Consider the following 22,507-nt stretch of genomic DNA (forward strand, 5'->3'; position numbering starts at 1 on the left):
AGGATGACGGCGAAGTTGAGAATGTATAAAGTAGGCACTATAGCCTTGGGCTAATCACAGCGCTGCCCACTGACTGTGTGCGTTCTGTACCTAGGTACAGAACGCCACCTGGGAGCGCTAGAGACACAGCTGTGACGTAAGCACACCATTCACACCGAGCAACCCTACCCTTGCTCAGTGCGTGCACTCAGCACACCCGGTGCGCAGCGCACTGGATTTTCGAACGACAACGCACTGAGTGCACTGAATAAACGAACGACAAGAGAGCACACCAGTGCGTTCAGGGCGCATTTCCGAACGCGCCCTAGGTCTAGGTGTGTATTCTGTGGAAATCTAGGTTTCATTGCTCACGGATCCCGTCTAGAGCTCCGCCTACTGCATCCGGGAAAATCTCCACGCACACATACGTTGAGGGCACACAGACCGTTTCCGTATCCGCCTCTTGACCGGACCTGCAACCTGCAACGGGAAAGGAAATGACGCCCTCAAGTGTGCCGCCGGCCAGGTTCCCCCTGCGCGTGCGCATCACGCCCATTTAGCCGAGTAGCGCGCGCCAGCCGAGGCGCAGTGTTGCCAAGTCTGCTTGTCCCTGGTTTTTCCCTAATAATGTGACTGATCGAGGGTAGCTACTGGGACGTTATTCAGGACTTGATCACCCCGGCTGGGTCACCCGAGCGAGGGGTATGATCGATCGATCGATCAATCAATCAATAAATCAATCAAATGTCATATAGTCGCTTGCTTGCTTCTCTCTCAATCTGGCAACACACCGTGTGGAGTGCAGGACGCCCCGCCCACCCCACAGAGACCGAGAGCTCGAGCGGCGTGGAGAGAGAGAGAGAGAGAGAGACACAGAATAATATCTCCATTTGTCACAATATTCAGCCGTTTTTAACGCCTTTCAGAGAGCATTAAAACATCACTCATTCACCCGCCGATAAAGCACCGTGACACGCGGCTCTGATGGCAGAGGACAGACGGTAAGAGAGGCGTGGTATTCATCGGTGTTATTGTTGTTATAAAACCTTTCTGTGCCGCTCTCTCTCTGCTCTCCTCCCGGGGAGGCTTTCAGAAAGAGCAGCGCTGTAGCATGACGGCTAGCTCTGTTAGCATCAATGCACTGCAGAAGTCCTCATTAATTAATTAATGAATGTGTGTTGTTTTAATGAAAACCCTTTTGGCGGTGGCTTAGTGAGTTTGATTGATAATTCTGGGTTAAGGCGTCATGGCCACTGGACGTCTATGGCACGCACGCGCACACACACACTCGTACACGCACGCGCGCGCACACACACACACACACACACACACACACAATAGCAAAGTATGTGCACTGTCTGCTAACCGTATAGCTATTGCTAGTTAGCATGATGCTAGCTATAGGTGAACGTGCAGCCTCTGGGCTGCTGTGAGTCAAATCAACCCAGATGTTATTAACCTCAAGTTATTATTATTATCGTCACTGACTGAGTGTCACTTAGTTTAACGTCATTTTAAAGTCGTGTCTATTATTATTATTATTATTATGTAACCATGGGAAGCCTTGCTGCTGTTGTATACACATCGCTTGTCCTAAAAACAACAGATGTACAAGTCTCCACCATGGGGAGACACTATAGGACAGGATAGATCTACAAGCCCCCACCATGGGGAGACACTATAGAACAGGACAGATCTACAAGTCTCCACCATGGGGAGACACTGTAGGACAGGTTAGATCTACAAGCCCCCACCATGGGGAGACACTATAGAACAGGACAGATCTACAAGTCTCCACCATGGGGAGACACTGTAGGACAGGTTAGATCTACAAGCCCCCACCATGGGGAGACACTATAGAACAGGACAGATCTACAAGCCCCCACCATGGGGAGACACTATAGGACAGGACAGATCTACAAGTCTCCACCATGGGGAGACACTATAGAACAGGACAGATCTACAAGCCCCCACCATGGGGAGACACTATAGGACAGGACAGATCTACAAGTCTCCACCATGGGGAGACACTATAGGACAGGATAGATCTACAAGCCCTCACCATGGGGAGACACTATAGGACAGGACAGATCTACAAGCCTCCACCATGGGTAGACACTATAGGACAGGACAGATCTACAAGCCTCCACCATGGGGAGACACTATAGAACAGGACAGATCTACAAGTCTCCACCATGGGGAGACACTATAGGACAGGACAGATCTACAAGCCTCCACCATGGGGAGACACTATAGAACAGGACAGATCTACAAGTCTCCACCGTGGGGAGACACTATAGGACAGGATAGATCTACAAGTCTCCACCGTGGGGAGACACTATAGGACAGGACAGATCTACAAGTCTCCACCATGGGGAGACACTATAAGACAGGACAGATCTACAAGTCTCCACCATGGGGAGACACTATAGGACAGGACAGATCTACAAGTCTCCACCATGGGGAGACACTATAGGACAGGATAGATCTACAAGTCTCCACCATGGGGAGACACTATAGGACAGGATAGATCTACAAGCCCCCACCATGGGGAGACACTATAGGACAGGACAGATCTACAAGTCTCCACCATGGGGAGACACTATAGGACAGGACAGATCTACAAGTCTCCACCATGGGGAGACACTATAGGACAGGATAGATCTACAAGTCTCCACCATGGGGAGACACTATAGGACAGGACAGATCTACAAGTCTCCACCATGGGGAGACACTATAGGACAGGATAGATCTACAAGTCTCCACCATGGGGAGACACTATAGAACAGGACAGATCTACAAGTCTCCACCATGGGGAGACACTATAGGACAGGACAGATCTACAAGCCCCCACCATGGGGAGACACTATAGGACAGGATAGATCTACAAGTCTCCACCATGGGGAGACACTATAGAACAGGACAGATCTACAAGTCTCCACCGTGGGGAGACACTATAGAACAGGACAGATCTACAAGTCTCCACCGTGGGGAGACACTATAGGACAGGATAGATCTACAAGTCTCCACCGTGGGGAGACACTATAGGACAGGATAGATCTACAAGTCTCCACCGTGGGGAGACACTATAGGACAGGATAGATCTACAAGTCTCCACCATGGGGAGACACTATAGGACAGGATAGATCTACAAGTCTCCACCATGGGGAGACACTATAGGACAGGATAGATCTACAAGTCTCCACCATGGGGAGACACTATAGAACAGGACAGATCTACAAGTCTCCACCATGGGGAGACACTATAGGACAGGACAGATCTACAAGTCTCCACCGTGGGGAGACACTATAGGACAGGATAGATCTACAAGTCTCCACCGTGGGGAGACACTATAGGACAGGATAGATCTACAAGTCTCCACCATGGGGAGACACTATAGGACAGGATAGATCTACAAGTCTCCACCATGGGGAGACACTATAGGACAGGATAGATCTACAAGTCTCCACCATGGGGAGACACTATAGGACAGGACAGATGTACAAGTCTCCACCATGGGGAGACACTATAGGACAGGATAGATCTACAAGTCTCCACCATGGGGAGACACTATAGGACAGGACAGATGTACAAGTCTCCACCATGGGGAGACACTATAGGACAGGATAGATCTACAAGTCTCCACCATGGGGAGACACTATAGGACAGGACAGATGTACAAGTCTCCACCGTGGGGAGACACTATAGGACAGGACAGATGTACAAGTCTCCACCATGGGGAGACACTATAGGACAGGACAGATGTACAAGTCTCCACCGTGGGGAGACACTATAGGACAGGACAGATGTACAAGTCTCCACCGTGGGGAGACACTATAGGACAGGACAGATGTACAAGTCTCCACCGTGGGGAGACACTATAGGACAGGACAGATGTACAAGTCTCCACCGTGGGGAGACACTATAGGACAGAACAGGACAGGCCAGTCAGGAGAGTCTTGAAGATCTGTCATTTGTTGGCAAGCGACGCCGTTTTGTGCGATGGATGGATGGAGTGTTTGACATTTGATTGATTGATTGGAAATTATTGAAATGTGTAGCAGTTCAAGGGAAGTACAGGTCGATATGATACAACACAGCACTAAGACTTGTTTACATCATATCACCCCCCCCCTCCGTGAATTGTTTACATAATGACACTGTGGGACATGTGCACTTTGTATTAGCATTTAACCCATTAAGACCTTGGATGTTTTGCTGAATTGAACAAGGTGGACCCTCTTGTAAACAAGTGTAATGCTTTGTTGGTGTCGTCCGCTCACAGTTGACAGTCTTTGTATTGAGTTGTGCTTGAAATGTAGTGTAATTCTGCAAACTGTTAATACTTTTTACTTCTTCTCACTCCTTCTAGGATTTGCTATTAGTCTCTTTTTGTCTTTTTCTTTGTTCTTTTTCTTATAAGCTATTTATTTTAATTATTTTTCCTCATAATTAGGAAATGCAACGAACTGTTTCTGTTTTATTTATTTTATTGGCATATTCAAAATAAACAAATGACAAACAAACAAATGAATATTTCAATCAACTGAGACCAGATTCTACAAATGTCTTCTAAATCCTACAACAGTTTTTTGAAAACCTTATGTTTCTATTTCAGTGGTTCTCCAACTATTTCATGTCAATGACCCCACAAATGATATGTAATTGTAATTGTCCACCGAACCCCCAAAAAGCAAAGATATGAGATTAAAATGTTCGCTGTGAAAGAATATTATATTTGCAGACGTTGTTTGTCATTTGCTTGGCTTGTGAAACTTTGGGGCAGGTGGAGTTTGCTTTCAGGTTTCCCGACCGACCGGGGCAAGTGTTCGTTTGAGCACGGACGCAAAACCGTCTATAAACGCAACGCGATATCTGTCTCTAAACACCTGAACGTGTCCAGAGCTCTGTCTTCTATAAACACAACACCAGATATCTGTCTCTGAACACCTGAACGTGTCTTCTGTCTTCTGGGCTGTGGAATGTAAAACAAGAGCACAGTTTACCTATTAATGTGCTGTTTTGACTGTTGCTACACTTAAATATAATATGAAATAACAAAGTGTGAAACCATAGTCATATTCATAGCTATATGTATTCGGCATCCAAAAAAATACTGTTTTAACGCACAGCCCCAGAAAGTAAATCAAATGAGTGTTAACCCGTTTTGGTGTTAGCATTATGTTATGCTTTAGCTATTGAAAAATAGCAGATCTACAAGCTCATAGCGCGCCACTCGGTGGCACGCTATGAGCTTGTAGATCTGCTATTTTTGAAAAATCGAAGAGTGACTGACATAGAAGACATTTTTAGAATCTGATCTCAGGTCAGAATGGAAAACTGTCAGGATGTAGAAGACATTTTTAGATTCTGATCTCAGGTCAGAATGGGTTAAATTGAACGGTAATTCAAAATGTACCTATCATTTAATTAACTTCGGGCGAGTAGGCATGACCTTTACTTAACCCGACGGACCTTGGGGTCAAATGTCAACCCCTGTAGGGTATGTACACGTATTTTCAAAAACAGCAGATCTACAAGATTGTAGCGCAGCACTCTGTGACGCGCTTGTATGTCTGCTATTTTTCAACAGCTAAAGTTTAAAACAATGGTTGTTAAGGAAGGTGGTTAAAAGCTATAGTCTGACTGTGTCCCCTTAACGTTTAACCACTTCAACCATTATCTTTAAACTGTGTGACAATCTGTTTGTCACACAGATGTGTTCAAGGTCTTAATGGGTTAACTATTTCATAGCTTAGTCAGTACTGTCTGTTGTGTTTTAACCATTTAGAGCTGGGAACGATGTCTCTTAAAGCCTGAATGTTTTCTTAAAAACACCAGGGGGTCAGGACTCGGAGTTGTATTTTGATGTACTGCACAGCAAAGGGTAGATTTAATAATTTTTTAGATTAAATAATTTAGATTGAATAATAATTTATTACACCCCCCCCCCCGTCACACACACACTACATACTATATAGGAGTCATGGTAAATGTGTGTTTTCGCCGTGCACAAAGATGCTAACGCACGCCACGGACACAGTCCTTTTAGCGGGTGGGTGGCGGCCCACGAGAGAGAACTGACGCCTAACGCAAAACTTTAAATAAAGTCCCTATATATCACACAACGATCTGACTGCAGTATCTCTGAGGACCCCCTAGGGGCCCCGGGCCCCCTGTTGGAAGACAGACCCCTGGTATAGATTGTTTAATAATTGTATATCAGGTGTGTTTTGTGTGTCATGTGACTCATAAGGCCTGTGTTTACGTCCCGTAGGCTCAGTCGGAGGCTGCAGACGGCTTGCTGTGCCGCGAGGCGTTGTTGGTGAGTTTACAGCTGTTTAGGCCTTAAACTAGCAGGTGGTCCCGGGGACCCCCAAGGGGTCCCTGAGGGGATTCCAGGATTCCAGAGGGTCCCCAGAGGGTCCCCAGCACGGCACAGAGTGCCACCCTACGAGCTTGTAGATCTGCTATTTTTGAAAAATCGTGAAAATGTGGCGCATTATCTTTGAAAATATATTCTTTCAGAGCGAACGTTGTTATTCAAACCTTTGCTTCCGGGGGCGTCCCTGGAACAACATATTTTCAGATGGGTGTTTGGAGACCAAATACATACATATCTATATATATATATATATATATATATATATATATATATATATATATACTTACTGTATATAATGATGTGGGTCCTTGACATGAAATATTGAACACCACTGATGTAGAAACATAAGTATTTCAGAAAACTGTCATGATATAGAAGACTTTTTTAATGTTGATGTCAGATCTAAATAAGCATGACATGCATATCAATTTGGGGCTTGAAAGACATAACTGTATTTTTCCGGTCTTTTACCTACCCTCACTGGAGTCGTGCTCACAGTGTAACATAATGTTAGGGTTCCCGGTTCCCGTCCAGAATGGGTTAATAAATACATCAATATTAACCATGCAGGGATTCCTGGACTGAATCAGTACTGTCAGAAAGTTGGCCTGAAATCAGATCCTCACATCTGTTGATGACGTCTAATGCAGCAGCACCTGCTGTTCACAGAACCGTCTAATGCAGCATTAGATTGAAGGCCAAGCATAAAAAACAACCTGTCCATGTTTGCCATGAGGACGGCTCGTTACGTTACCCAGCCTCGCTAGAGATTTTAGTTTAGTTTAGTTTATTTGATCATCTTCACAGTTACAAAACAGCTTATTTGTTAACACACGGTTACATAACCAAAAAAAAAGGAACTGGAGGTGTCTCAAAAGGAATCGGCTGAAGCTGAAAGCTTATAAATGAGATGAGAATTGGACTGGACTGAATGGGAAGAGAGACTCTTACCCGAATCAAACCAGAGACCTTGTGCTTTCCAGGGCGGGTCTACTCGATGCTTGATAGTAGCACAACAAGGTCGTGGCTTTGATTCCACACCCCCGGCAATGTGTTAAACAAAAAACTATGTAGGCGGAAGGTTCTTATAACGGCAGTGGGTTCATGGCATGCAGCCACGCCCCCTTCCCCCCCCCCCCCCCGCCCACCGGTGGAAAAAAAACGAGTTTTCAGCATGAAACAGTAAAGCAGTCGCTTTGTGGCGGTCGCTTATTGACGTAGGCCTACCATTTAAAGTAAGAGGAAAGTGTTTCTCCTTACAGCTATAGGATTAAAACCCCCCGTAAAGGTATGTGACTACGTGCATGACAACATGACCACTGGGGAAGGGACATTTCAGTGGACAGTGGGTGCATATACTGCATATTGATATATTTTGCCAAAATGCCAGTGGGTTCATTTGCGCCTCTGAACCCACGGAGTTGACGCCACTGGTGTAGTCTACAATAGTCTTGTAATACAAGAATACATGCCGTAATTCAAACGTCAATCAATAAGCAATATACGTCTGACAATACATATCTGTACATTTCATATAAACTTTAAACCACAAATCCATTGCACATTTCCTGGCCTACTATTTCCAATATCCAATCTACAATGCATCCTGAACCTGAAAGATGTTTTTTTTTGAGTGGTGGGAAGATATAACCTCATTGTCAGCTCTGTAGCTAGTGGCCGGCAAACTGTGTTCTTCTGGATCGGACTAGTAAAGAAACACGGGGGAAGGTTGCCGTATATTAGATCAGTCGATGGGTGGCTCTTCCATGAGAGATGCTGCGCTCTCATTAGAAGGCGGGTGTAAGTGCCATCCAGCCGGTTCTCTAGTTTCTACGTGTGTTTCTAGGTGGTGTAGCAAAAACATTTGGAATGGAATTATAACATTCTATATTCTACGAGGAAACCATACCATACCATCTTTATTTCTATAGCACATTTAAATAACAACAAGTTGTACCAAAGTGCTTTACAATAAAATAATAAAAATCACAACTTAATTAAAAACAAACAACATACAGTTCACAGTGTCACTTTCAACATCAAAAGCTCATACTATGCTTGGAAAAGCCAACGAAAAAAAATATGTCTTGAGGCGTGATTTAAACACCTGAAGAGTGGGGGGCTTGTCTTATGTGCAGAGGCAGCTCATTCCAGAGCTTGGGAGCTGCCACTGCAAAAGCCCGGTTCCCTCTGAGCTTCAGCCTTGATTTAGGCACCACCGGGAGAAGCTGGTCAGACGACCTGAGGGTCCTTGTGGGAACATACGGTATGAGTAGTTCAGAGAGATAAATGGGTGCCAAACCATTTAAACATTTTAAAAACAAAAAGCAAAACCTTGAAATCAATCCTGTATCGCACAGGAAAGGAGGCACTGGTCAGACAGTTTTAAGTCCTTTATTGTATTTATCAGTTTTAATTCCTTATTGTATTTATTTATCAGTTTTAAGAGTAAGAGAATAATTATCGCGCTGAATGATTGTTACATAGTCCTGGAAATTGGGTTAAAATATTCTGGAACGGAAAATGTTCGTCGACTACCTTTTTTCACTGATGGAAACTAAATGAAAACTAGGCTACAATGACTAAAACTAAGACTAAATGTACTGACAATTTCGTCAACAAATAAAAACTAGACTAAAATGTTAGGAAGGGACTAGTGGACAAGAGATCCAGTATAAGTCATTTTACACTTGGTTGCATGAAAAATGCCAGATCTAATGTCGTCTTGCCCTGTGTTCCAGATGCTTTGTAGATCTAATGTCGTCTTGCCCTGTGTTCCAGATGCTTTGTAGATCTAATGTCTTGCCCTGTGTTCCAGATGCTTTGTAGATCTAATGTCGTCTTGCCCTGTGTTCCAGATGCTTTGTAGATCTAATGTCTTGCCCTGTGTTCCAGATGTTTTGTAGATCTAATGTCGTCTTGCCCTGTGTTCCAGATGCTTTGTAGATCTAATGTCGTCTTGCCCTTTGTTCCAGATGTGTTGTAGATCTGTTCCAGGTCCTCTGCTGATGGAACCATTCACACCACCTGGTGACTCAACGGCTCAGTTAGACCAGACCTCCGGCGCCTGTGGAGCGCCCTGCACCCGCCTTTAGGTATTATGATAAGTTTTCTGAAAAACCCATTTTTCTGTTTCTATGTCAGTCGTTCTCAAACATTTTCATGTCGAGGAAGCCCAACAATATATGATGTAATTGGCCTCCGACCCCCATCTGAAAATATGTTGTTCCAGGGAGCCCCTTGGCTCTGAAAGAATATATATATTCAAAGATTTGCGCCACATTTTCACGATTTTTCTAAAAGAGCTGACCTACAAGCTCGTAGCGCGCCACTCGACGATCTACTATTCTTCAATAGCTAAATTATAACATTCAATTTGACTTATTTAACAAAATGCTTTTAGTTTTTAACCTGGAACACACGCCTTGGTTTTTTTCTCGGCTTGATTTACTGCAATGCACTTTATTCTGGACTTCCTAAGAAAACAACTGACAGATTTACAACTTGTCCAAAATGCAGCAGCCAGAGTATTAACTAGAACTAAGATGAGAGAACATATTACTCCAGTTTTGGCTTCACTGCACTGGCTTCCGGTTGATTTTAGGATGATTTTTAAATTATTTTACTTGTTTATAAAGCTCTCAATGGTCTCGTACCTTCCTACCTACATGACTGCCTGCCTAAATATGTCCCAAACCGCCCCCTAAGGTCTTCCACTGCTGGCCTGCTCGCTTTGCCTAAAAAAATGGCAACTAAAACATACGGGGAAGCAGCTTTTTGCTTCTACGGGCCGTCGGCATGGAACAAGCTCCCACTGTACCTTCGTCAGGCAGCCTCTGTAGACATTTTTAAAGCTCAGCTCAAGACCCACTTCTACAACATTGCTTTTAATTGATCTTTTAATGTTTTGTTATTCATGTCCTCACTGTATTGCATTACTGCTCTTATTGTTTTTTTATGTTTTATGCCTTGCTTTTCTTTTCTTTTTTCTTTCTCCATTGCGCTGTAAAGCACTTTGAGCTGCATTTCATGTCATGAAAGGTGCTATAAAAATAAAGTTTTATTATTATCTACACAATAGCTGAATATAGGAGCCACGTCACCACCATGACTAAAACGTAATGAAACGTTGCTGTCCAAGCACCGGTGTGGGGCATCAAGGCCTCTGTTTCTCAGGGGCAGAATGCCTTCATGAAATGCATTCCCTGGTCTGTTTGCTGTGAGTCTACTCTGCACCCGTAGCACTTTGCCCTGACTACCGTTAAGGCTCATGCAAACAAAGGCTAGGAGGAAATAGCGTTATGCAGTCAGATACCAGGCATACTATAGTGTACACTGTAAAGATTATTAATTAATTAATTCATTCATTCATTCGTATGTATTTATTTGTTATTACAACTTATATTGTTTAGACTTAGGTTCTTAGTTTATTTATGATGAGTATTCCTATATGCAGGCAGGCAGGCAGACAGACAGACAGACAGACAGACAGACAGACAGACAGACAGACAGACAGACAGACAGACAGACAGGCAGACAGACAGACAGACAGACAGACAGACAGACATGCAGGCAGGTGTCACAGTAAGCCTACTTCCACTCAGAACTTTAATAGCATGAGGTCAGCATAACTATATTCATGTTATTATTGGTCGTGCAGGCGTTGTGCAGCTCAGACTGACCCCTGTGTGGTGGTGGTGTTTCCCCAGGACGTCCTGGGACACAGAGAGAGGACCGTGAGGTGATCCTCGCCGCCGCCGCCATGCTGGGTCTCCAGGGAACCTCGTCCTCCTCCAAGGTGTACCGCTGCATGGCGTGCTCCTCCACCTTCACCGGCCTGGCCTCGCTGCTGGTGCACCAGGCCACGCACGCCGCCGCCATCTCCTCCGCTCCGCCGCTGCCCCCCCTGCCCTCCTCCAAGCCCCCCCAGCACCCCCACCACCACCTCCTCCAGGACCCGCTGAGTCGCCACCACCACCACCAGCCCCCCCTCCCCCCCCCCAGCTCGGCCATCGTCCTGTTCGAGAGCCCGTCGGACTCGCTCTACATCTGCGACTGTGGCGACGAGTTCAGGGACTTCAACCTGATGCTGGAGCACAAGAGGGTCCACCTCTCCAACCCGGGGCTGCTGCAGCCCCGGGCTGCCCCGGAGGCTCCGCCCCTCCGAGAGGCTCCTCCCCTACGAGAGGCTCCTCCCCTCCGAGAGGCTCCTCCCCTCCGTGAGGCTCCTCCCCTACGAGAGGCTCCTCCCCTACGAGAGCCGACCCGGGCGGTGGCGGCCCCGGCTCCCCAGCGCTCAGGTGACCCCCGGCCGGTCGCCGCCACCCCAACTCCCCCCCCGTCAGACACCAGAACTGCGCTTGGTGCCGGTGCCCAGGAGGACGCCACCGCTGCACCACCTGGAGAACGAAGCCACGCCCCCCGACGGCCACCGCACCAGGAACCGGACGGCTCGCCCGCCGCGAGAGAGACGTCGCCGGAAGCTATGCAAGACATGCTCGAACCTGTACCGGACATCTCGGAGGCCATACAGCACATGTCCGACGCCATACAGGAGATGTCTGAGGCTATCCAAGACAGGCCTAAACCTTTAAAAGAGATGTCTGAGGCTATACAAGACAGGCCCAAACCTGTACAAGAGATGTCTGAGGCTATCCAAGACAGGCCTAAACCTGTACAAGAGATGTCTGAGGCTATCCAAGACAGGCCTAAACCTGTACAAGAGATGTCTGAGGCTATCCAAGACAGGCCTAAACCTGTACAAGAGATGTCGGAGGCTATACAAGACAGGCCTAAACCTGTACAAGAGATGTCTGAGGCTATACAAGACAGGCCTAAACCTTTACAGGAGATGTCTGAGGCTATCCAAGACAGGCCTAAACCTGTACAAGAGATGACCGAGGATATACAAGAAGACGGTCCTTCCTGCGCCGACCGAAGGGATTCCGTCCCCGGCAGCAGTTCGGTGTCGAAGGGCGACCATTTGCCCAAAAACAATAACTTCATGAAGCTGCTCGCGACCGCCTACATGAGGCGCTTTCCCCGCGTCGTCCCCCCGCCCCCACCCCCTCCGCCCGAAGCGGTGCCCGTCGACGACAAGCCCCTCGTCCCCAAAGCCGAACTCGTCCCGGTCGAAATCACGCGAGAAGAGGCTTCATCCGAGGCGCCGCTCAGCGCGGACGACCCCTCCTCCTCCGTGTCTCAGCTCAGAACGCTCCTCAAGAAGCCCAATGGGACGTCCAAGACCACCAAGTCTCCCGGCGTGGGGCGCATCCTGGACTCCAGCACCAAGAGCATCGTGTCCCTGACCAAGAGCTTCTCCCCCGTGGTGCTGCTGGAGACGCGCATGACCCTGGTGGACCCCGCGGGGGGGGGCCACGGCGGGGGGGGGAACGGGGGCGGGGGGGCGTACCAGTGCTGCCGCTGCCGCCGCGTCTTCAGGGACGTGGACGCGCTGACGGAGCACCACTCCATGCACCGCAAGGAGAGGATCAAATGCTGCCGCCACTGCAAGAAGCTGATCATCGGGAAGATGCCGTTCCCCGACAACCACGTCTGCCCCGCCGCGCCGCCCCCCTCGGGGGGGAACGCCAAGAGCGCCTTCGCTCACCTCCGGCTGCAGAACAACCAGAAGAGGGTTTTCTTCTGTCCGACGTGCAAGCACAGCTACGCGCGGCGGTACAACCTCAAGATGCACAAGTGCCGAGTCTCCTCTTCGTCGGCGTCGGCGGCTGCTCCGCCCCCCCACCACCGCGGCGGTGCGCCCGCCGCCATGCGGCTGACGTCCGTCCAGAACAACAGAGTCCCGGGCGTGGCTGAGATGCCCATACTGGGCATCTCCAAGAGCGTGGCCGTGGGCACGGACAGGGTGAAGGTGGAGCCGCCCAGCCTGCCCGAGTTCTCTGATTCGCTGTGGTCGTCCGGCGGCCACGGCACGGCCAAGGGCTTCCCGCCGTTCTCCTCGGCCCCGCCCCCCGCCGCGGCGGCGGAGCGTTCTCCGGCCTCGCGGCTCCTCCTCCCGGACGCTGAGGAGCTCCCCTGGGACGGACGGGACGGAGGAGGTTTGGTTTGGTTCATTTATTTAACGCGTAGTACAAAAAATAGACAATAATATATCAAAGAACAAAAATACAATTGATTGATTGATTGAAACCTTTATTTATTCTCGAAAGAGCAATTGAGGTTCTCCCTCATTTTCAATGCTGACGAGATCACATTACATACATTATATAAAACAATTTAAAGACATCATCATAACCTTTATTTAAACTCGGAGTACAATTGAGGGGCAAGCCCTCATTTTCAATGTAGCCGAAATACAAAGCACAAAATACAAAAAACTAACTCAACAACATACACTCTACAATACAGCAATATCAAAATATGAAATGTAAAACAGAAAGTGTCCAAAGCTAGAATAAATATAATAAATAGATGAGACTCAATTAAAACAGTTACATTGATGAGTAAAAGTGCTAGAAATAATTTCCCTGAATTGACCTAGGGAAGGCAGTGATCTGATTTTTAAGGATTTTTGGAGTTTGTTCCAATCAAAAGGAGCACTGACAGAAAAAGCTGCTTTGCCATGACAATGCGGGTCATATACACAAACAAATCTTCATGTAAGGCAAAGACATATAATATAGACAAACATAAGTTAAAAACAGTTACATATTGAGGTAGGGAGGTTCAGAAGCAGGTTGTTAAATTGACCATAGGATATTGGAGTATTAATTTTCAATGTTTGCTGTAAAGTGTTCCATGTGGTTGGGGGCGGGGCAATCGAAGCAAAAGGCTGACTTTCCTAGTTGGGATTGTATGGATGGGACCTCTAGTTTAAGCCATTCACAATGCAAGGAAGGGAAGAAGCCAGGCTTATTTGGAATCCTTTCCTGTAGGAAGAGGTCATTGATTTAAACAGATTAAAAGTTCATAAAGAAACAGTACATAAGTTGGCAAAGGAGGGGCAGCTGTGCAGTAAAGAAATAAATACACAGACTGCACAAAAAACTGAAATAAACAATACAACAACAAAACACACAAAAGAAAATATAACGCATCAAAGTAAAACATGTAATTTACTGAGAGGAAGAAATAAGATATTTCTTTAGATGTTTTTTTGAATATTGGCAAAGATAATGAGGATTTAAGTGAAGCATCTATAGGGAGTTCCATAGATGAGGGGCCTCTACATTTCATGAAAGAATTGTGGGATGCATACTTAGTTTAGACTAGTCATTGGTTAGACATGGGTTGGGAGGCGGCCTTTTTTCCGACAGCATTCTAGCCGACGGGGCAACGGTCCGATCCGCAGCGGGGGGACATTCGCTGCGATGCGAAAAAGCGATGGTCCGACATGCGCTGCTCCCGTGCTTGCGGTTAGGGTTAGGTTAGGATTGAGGTTTCGGATCAATATGCTGTCGGAAAAAAGACCTGCACCCCATGAGTTAAGGTTAGGTTTAGGTGTGCTGCCCCGTGGGAGGTTAGGTTTAGGGTGAGGGTTTGAGATTAGGTTGTAGTTGTAGGACTAATGACTGGTCTAACCAATGACTAGTCTAAACCAAAAACTGTCTAAACTAAGTACTGCACCCCAGACTGTGATGTTTGGAAGTGCGACGACAACAGGGTAATGTAAAGCATAATTCCAGGCCAGTGGACCGTCCCGCTGGACGAGGAGATGGAGGCGCTGAGTGAGAGCGACCTGGCCCAGATGGAGGAGGACGTGGAGGAGGAGCTGGCCGCCGCGGACGATAACGACGATGAGGACGACGACGACGACAGCGGCGGCCTGGAGAACTCCTCCCCGGCCAACGCTCGCCCGCTGCCGTTCTTCGTCAGCAACGGCGTGAAGCGCTACCCGTGCGGCCGCTGTCAGAAGACCTACAGCCGCCAGTCCACGCTGAGGCGCCACCTGATGCTGTGCGGCGCCACCAGGCAGGCCTCGGCGGCCGGCGGCCTTGGGCTCCTCCCCCCCGCGGCGGCGGCCTCGGGCGGCCCCGTCCAGCACTTCTTCGGAGCCGTCCCGCCGCGGCACGACGCCGTTAACAACAAGGCGCCACCAAAACAACAACACATGTTTGGCGGCACCGTGGCGCCGAATAAGGTTAGTTAGTTAGTTTAGTTAGTTTATTTATCTCAGTCATTTAAAGATGGAGTGCCATTATTATTTGTATTTTTCCAGTTTTTCATGTGTCTATGAGGTGACAGTACTTCATTAGACACCCAGGAGTCGTTTTTATGTGCAACGGTGTATTAACTTTGTATTTAGGGTTTCTTCCTGGAGGCTGAACCCTTGACAGTCAAACGGGCCAATGAAGTAAACAGTAATATAGTGACATCACAGTATCAGCCCCTCCCCTAACCCCTCCCCCTTTTATCATACAACGACAGCTGTGGGCGGGGCTTCAGTTCAGGTGGATCACCACCCATCACCACCCACCCACCAGGCAAACCAGGCATACTTAATGAACTGGTGGGCGTGTCCACATAAAAGCATGATTTTAACAAATACTGTACACTTTTTGGAAAAAGTTCATCCCCCTTATATTGTAATAACACCTGATGATCATGTTTTAGGGTGGAAAAAATGGTGGCACTCCATCTTTACAGTACAGTACATTTCAGAATGAGGGTTTTTACACAGAATTACAGTTTGACTGAAAAGGTTTGGGCTGAAGCCGAAGCTTATTATTATGCCCACCTTATTAATGATTCAAATAATAAAAGGGGGGAAAAAAGGAACAGAAAAAAACTAAAACAGGAACAGTAGCGATGGGAAAACTGATTCTCTGTAGTGTTGTGCTTCTTATATATACCAATGATGAACAGAAAATACATATTTAGCTTATTTTGCCTTACACTAGTTACGCCCACATAGATTTTAGCTTTTTTTTTTTTTTTTTTTTTTTTTTTTTTTTAAGCGTGCTTTTATTTTTGAAGTGGTTGCTTCAAATATAGTGTGTATTATTTCAGTGTTGTTTTTGGCAGCAAATTTCTATTTTAGTTTTAGTCTATAGTCTCCTGAATAGTTTTCACTTAGTTTAGTTGCCTGGAATGTTCTAGTTTTAGTCGACTAAATGTCATACGATTTAAAATATACAGTTGATTTAGTCGACTAAAATGTGTTTTGACAGGCCTTGATGTCGTTGTAATGACATATTTTACACTTGGTTGCATGCTGAAAATAGCAGATATACAATCTGCTATTTTCAGCATGCAACCCAGCATAAAACTGGATCTCTCGTCCACTAGTCCTTTCCTAACATTTTAGTCTCGTTTTTATTTGTTGACGAAATTGTCAGTATATTTAGTCCTAATTTTAGTCATCATAGATTCGTTTTTATTTAGTTTTTAGTCCGTGAAAAAAGGTAGTCGACGAACATTTTTCGTCTTAGTTTTAGTCGACGAAAACAACACTGGTATTATTGTTTACTTTTTACTGCATAATTATGTGTTTGTACATTTAGGTCACTAAGGTCAAGCCCATGTTCGACTGTGTTTGTATGTTTAGGTCACTAAGGTCAAGCCCATGTTCGCCTGTGTTTGTACATTTAGGTCACTAAGGTCAAGCCCATGTTCGACTGTGTTTGTACATTTAGGTCACTAAGGTCAAGCCCATGTTCGCCTGTGTTTGTACATTTAGGTCACTAAGGTCAAGCCCATGTTCGACTGTGTTTGTATATTTAGGTCACTAAGGTCAAGCCCATGTTCGACTGTGTTTGTACGTTTAGGTCACTAAGGTCAAGCCCATGTTCGCCTGTGTTTGTACATTTAGGTCACTAAGGTCAAGCCCATGTTCGACTGTGTTTGTACATTTAGGTCACTAAGGTCAAGCCCATGTTCGACTGTGTTTGTATGTTTAGGTCACTAAGGTCAAGCCCATGTTCGACTGTGTTTGTACGTTTAGGTCACTAAGGTCAAGCCCATGTTCGACTGCTACGTCTGCGGCAAGAGCTTCAACCGCAAAGACAACATGCTGGTCCACCGGAACAAGTGTGAGCTGAACCGGACCGTACCGGTACCGACGGGCGGACCGGGCCGCGAGGGGAGCGTTGGCGGCGCCCGCCAGAGGGAGGAGGACGGCGGTGGTAACGGCGGCGGCGGTAACAGCTGGGGCATCATGTCGCTGCCCTCCGTGCTGCCGCGCCGCGTCACCTGCGAGTGCGGCGCGGGCTTCACGTCGCCGCGGTTACTGCTGGAACACCTGCAGAAACACGCCCAGGAGAACTACACCTGTCCCACGTGTGGGGAGACCGTGGGCTCCTGGGCCGACTACGAGGTAAGAACTACACCTGTCCCACGTGTGGGGAGACCGTGGGCTCCTGGGCCGACTACGAGGTACGTAGAACTACACCTGTCCCACGGGTGGGGAGACCGTGGGCTCCTGGGCCGACTACGAGGTAAGAACTACAAATAAGAACTACACCTGTCCCACGTGTGGGGAGACCGTGGGCTCCTGGGCCGACTACGAGGTACGTAGAACTACACCTGTCCCACGTGTGGGGAGACCGTGGGCTCCTGGGCCGACTACGAGGTAAGAACTACAAATAAGAACTACACCTGTCCCACGGGTGGGGAGACCGTGGGCTGCTCCTATAGGCCGAATACGAGGTACGGCAGGGAGGGCCTATGGCGCCCGTTGCACACTTAAAACACATTTAGGACTTGACGTCGAAATTTAAAAAGTGTCTTCTAAAAAAAGGTTTTCTGAAAAACCTCATGTTTCTGTATCAGTGGTGCTCAATATTTCATTTCAAGGAACCCACAAACTATATGTAATTGGCCACCGACCCCCATCTTAAAATATGATGTTCCAGGGACCTCCCCAGAAACAAAGATTTGAGGCGAATTGTCACGATCTACAACTTGTAGATCTGCTATTTTTAAATAGATAAAGCATAACATAATGCTTACTTACTTTACTTCCTGCCCTTTACGCCGGCTGGCATGTAGGGCAGCAACAAAGGATCTCCACTTCAGTCTGTCCTGGGCCTTCAGCGTCTTTATAATAATTTATAATAATGCTTAAGACACCAAAAAGGGTTCCCGACCAAAATGTGAGCTTGTAGCTCTGCTATTTTTGAAAAATCGTGAAAATGTCGCGCACATTTTTAAATATATATTCTTTATTTCTTTCAGAGTGAACATTTTTAACTGAAATCTTTGCTTCTGGGGGGGGGGGGGGTCCCCTGGAACAACATATTTTGAGATGGGGGTCGGCGGCCAATTTCATATATTTTTGGGGGTCCTTGACATAAAAAATGTTTGAGAACGACTGACATAGAAACATGAGTTTTTCTGAAAACTGTCAGGATTTAGAAAACATTTGTAGAAATGGGTCTAAATGGGTTCATTCATTCATGTATTTATTGAGCTAGACTTTTTCAGTTGGTTGTCCAGGCCGTTCCACAGATTCACCCCCACTTAAAGGACAACTTTAGGGGTTTTTTTCCCAACCAGAGGTGCCCACACATTTATGACGTGAGATCTACTTTCAAAATGACCAGCTCAACAAGATCTACCCACTGAAAAAATAATTGTACCATTGCTGAAAATAGTTTAAATATATTATAATGTACCTGGTGGGGCTTTGGAATAGGGAGGGGGGGTGAAATTATGACAGGCCGTTTCTGCTGTCAAAAAACAACCTTCTGCTTGAAATAAGACACTCGTGCTTTTTAAGGTGTGATTTGGGGCTCTAAGGAATGAATACAAAATCAATATCAACATCCTAATGCTAGTAACTTTGAACTTTCAAAGTCGACTTTGAAATGTCCCCTTAGGGGCACCTTTTTTTTTAACCTGACGCTGCCAGATCCAAGAAGCTTTGCTACACAAGTTTGTTTCACAGCTTATTGGGATCTGGGATCTCGGGAGGCAATTCGATGACGGGGCTGTTCATTTTTTTCAAGATACTTGGTAGATGATTGGATGGGACCGTCTGTCTATCACCGTGTGGGCGTGCAAACACAACCAATCATATTGACGTGTCTATATAGCTTCACATCCGGTTTCGCACATGTCCCGCCCTTAGCTCACGCTGATTGGTTCGGTACAGGAGCTGTTCGGTGTTAGCTCAACTCCCTGAGAAATCCCAAATGGTTGCGGTGTTGGGGAACATGGTTACCCAATACCGCCCCCAGCTGGCAAAGTCAGGTTAACCTTTTTTTCCTTCGCCTGAAAAAAATAATCTACTATCTAATGTCCCCTAGGCCCTAAGGGGACATTAGATAGTAATTATTTCGCCATAAGTGGACATTAGATAGTAGATTCTTTTTTCAGGTTAGGTCCCTGTCCCTGTTTTTTAGGTCCCTGTCTAATTATTAGACAGTATTAGGATGTTGATATTCTGCCTGTCATAATTTCATCCCTGTATGTATTGGACAGCTTTAATACATTCTTTGGTTGTTGTTCCACCACCTGCCTGCAGGTCCACCTGCAGATCCACATGCACCCTCACCACCAGCTGTACCCGGGGGGCCTGCAGCCGCGGCGCTCCCAGCCGCTGCTGCTTCGCTTCCAGCAGCAGCAGGCGCCGTCGTCCTCGCCTCATCGCCCTCCTCCTCCTCGTCCTCCGCCCAAACACCAACACCAACACCTCCACCGTCCTCCTCCTCCTCCGCCTCTCCCTGCGCTGATGAAGATGAAGAGTGCGTCCATGTCCTCCGCCGTGCAGCAGCAGCGGAGCGCCAACAACAACAACAGCAACAAGAGCAAGCAGCGCTTCACGTGCACGCGCTGCAACAACACCTTCTCCTCGCGCTGCTCGCTGAGCCGCCACGTCTCCCTGAACCGCTGCAAGGGCTCGGCCTCCTCGCGCCTCGCCGCCAACCACCAGCAGCAGCAGCAGCACCACCCGCAGGCCAAGACCCACCACTGCAGCCGCTGCAACGCCCACTTCCCCAGCACCATCGCGCTGGTGTTCCACCAGCGGAGCGGCGCCTGCTGCAAGCCGCCGCCGCCGCCCTCCTCCGGGGGGGGAGGAGGAGGAGTGAAACCCATGCGCTGCCACGTGTGCGCCCGCTGGTTCGGCTCGCCCGACGGGCTGCAGAGACACATGCTGTCGCACAGCAACGCCCAGCGCCAGACCCAGGGGGGAGGGGGAGGGGGTGGCGGGGGCCCGCTACCGTACCGCTGTGACATCTGCGACGGCTCCTACTCCAACCTGAAGTCGCTGAAGAACCACCGACGGAGGATTCACCGCATCATGGCCGGGGACATGATGATGGTGCCCAGGCCCAAACTAGAGCGCCTCCTGGTGGCCGAGAGCGTTTAGGAAGACTGGGGACACGATGGCGCCCCCCCGGGCCCAAACTAGAGCGCCTCCTGGTGGCCGAGAGCGTTTAGGAGGCCCCCAGGCCCAAACTAGAGCGCCTCCTGGTGGCGGAGAGCGTTTAGGAAGACGCCCACCACCACCAGCAGCAGCAAACAAACAAGCTTGACGATTTGCCTCGGAAGCGTTTAAACTTTAGAAATGACTGAAAACGTTCCTTTGTTTTTGAGGACCCTCGCCTCGTCGTCGACGATTATGATTTAGGTTTTCTTTTTTACAAATGGGCTTCTTTTATAATTATGTGTAAGACATGTTTTTGTGCGTTTTCTATGCTTAAAAAAAGAATTAAGTGTACTCTATGCGGAGAGGAGAGCATATTCGACACCCCTCACGGAGAGGGGTGTTGTGCTTATTTCCATCGAAATAAGTAGTAACGTGTGCCGCTTGGGTTATTATTTACATTATGAAGAGAGGATATATACAAAAAATATATAATTTTGAGCAATGGAAATAAGCGAATTAGCACAACACCCCATACATCCCATTCAATTCAATGCAATTCATTTAGGGCTTATGGTAGGGGAAATAGCCAATGAGGAGCTTTTGCACAAAATAACACCTGGACCTCTTTGGTGGGGACGTAACAACTACAAAGAAAGGTAAGAAAGCCTTTTAGTATGGAATTCTCCTTTTAAGTCCAAAAAATATGAACCAAACCTTTTTTTTTGGCATTTAGACTTTATTTAGGCAGAGCACAGGGTTCGATTTGAAGTGTCCACAATCATGTTGATATTATATACAGTAATGTCAGTTTATTTAGTTTTGTATTATTTTTGTGCCATAATGTGGTCTTGGTTCATCTTCAACGATTATAACTGTTGCCACTTGTAAAAAGAGATACCGTATACCACCTTGTTTAGGTTTTTGTCGCCACTGTAAAAACAATTATTAACTTGTTTAGATTGTTGGACCCAGGGTTAAAACCATACCTTTAAAAAGAAAACATGTAAATATTTCTCACTACCAGCCCGGGTCCAAATGGCTAAAGCAGACTTCATCGTAGAAGTAGTAGGCTAGTAGCCTAGCTTGTGTTTGCTTGTTAACAAGTTAATAAATATGCAGATTTGTGCATTGTGTCTCCTTTCATTTCACGTGGCGCTGGTTTTAAATAGCTTACTGTAAACCAGTCCTTTTGGGGTCAACGCCCCACAGCTGGTTTTAAATATCTTACTGTAAACCAGTCCTTTTGGGGTCAACGCCCCACAGCTGGTTTTAAATATCTTACTGTAAACCAGTCCTTTTGGGGTCAACGCCCAACAGCTGGTTTTAAATGGCTTACTGTAAACCAGTCCTTTTGGGGTCAACGCCCCACAGCTGGTTTTAAATGGCTTACTGTAAACCAGTCCTTTTGGGGTCAACGCCCCACAGCTGGTTTTAAATGGCTTACTGTAAACCAGTCCTTTTGGGGCCAACGCCCCACAGCTGGTTTTAAATGGCTTACTGTAAACCAGTCCTTTTGTTTGCACGTAGATATTCAACATAATTAATACTTTGTTGGACCTACCGGTGTTAACCTTTTTCACTTTGAATATCTACATAAAGTAGCAATTTTATCTTTACATATCTCACCAGATGAAAAGGGATTTAGTGGATCTATTTTGTACTCTTTTTGTATGACTAGTAAATTTTCACAGGATGGTTGCATGTGCTTTAGAGATGGAATTGGAAAAGCTTTAGCAGTTTTATCAGTTATTTCACCTTCGGGCGACAACAGGAGTACAGTTTATATAATAATACAGATTTAAATGGTGCATTTTCATAGCACTTTTATGATCCAAAGCATTTACACACATTCATAACACCATGCCTGG

The 22,507-nt window shown here is 46.9% G+C and overlaps 1 protein-coding gene across 2 annotated transcripts; it reads left to right on the forward strand.

The window, feature by feature from the left end:
- The first annotated feature begins 844 nt into the window (after positions 1–844).
- LOC308317881 (uncharacterized protein) lies at positions 845–21,759 on the forward strand. Of its 2 annotated transcripts, none has more exons than XM_080767226.1 (7): positions 845–980; positions 6,257–6,304; positions 9,340–9,459; positions 11,025–13,425; positions 15,013–15,467; positions 17,271–17,642; positions 19,794–21,759. In XM_080767226.1, the coding sequence occupies exons 4-7, from the start codon at positions 11,127–11,129 to the stop codon at positions 20,637–20,639; spliced, it is 3,972 nt and encodes a 1,323-aa protein (XP_080623352.1). In that variant the 5' UTR covers positions 845–980; positions 6,257–6,304; positions 9,340–9,459; positions 11,025–11,126; the 3' UTR covers positions 20,640–21,759. The 2 variants fall into 2 exon arrangements, with proteins under 2 accessions (XP_080623352.1, XP_080623351.1); XM_080767225.1 differs by having other exon boundaries at positions 11,074–13,425.
- Positions 21,760–22,507: the final 748 nt, after the last annotated feature.

This window comes from Protomyctophum bolini (assembly GCF_963924005.1).
Source record: "Protomyctophum bolini genome assembly, chromosome: 7".
NCBI classification, from domain to species: Eukaryota; Metazoa; Chordata; class Actinopteri; order Myctophiformes; family Myctophidae; genus Protomyctophum; species Protomyctophum bolini.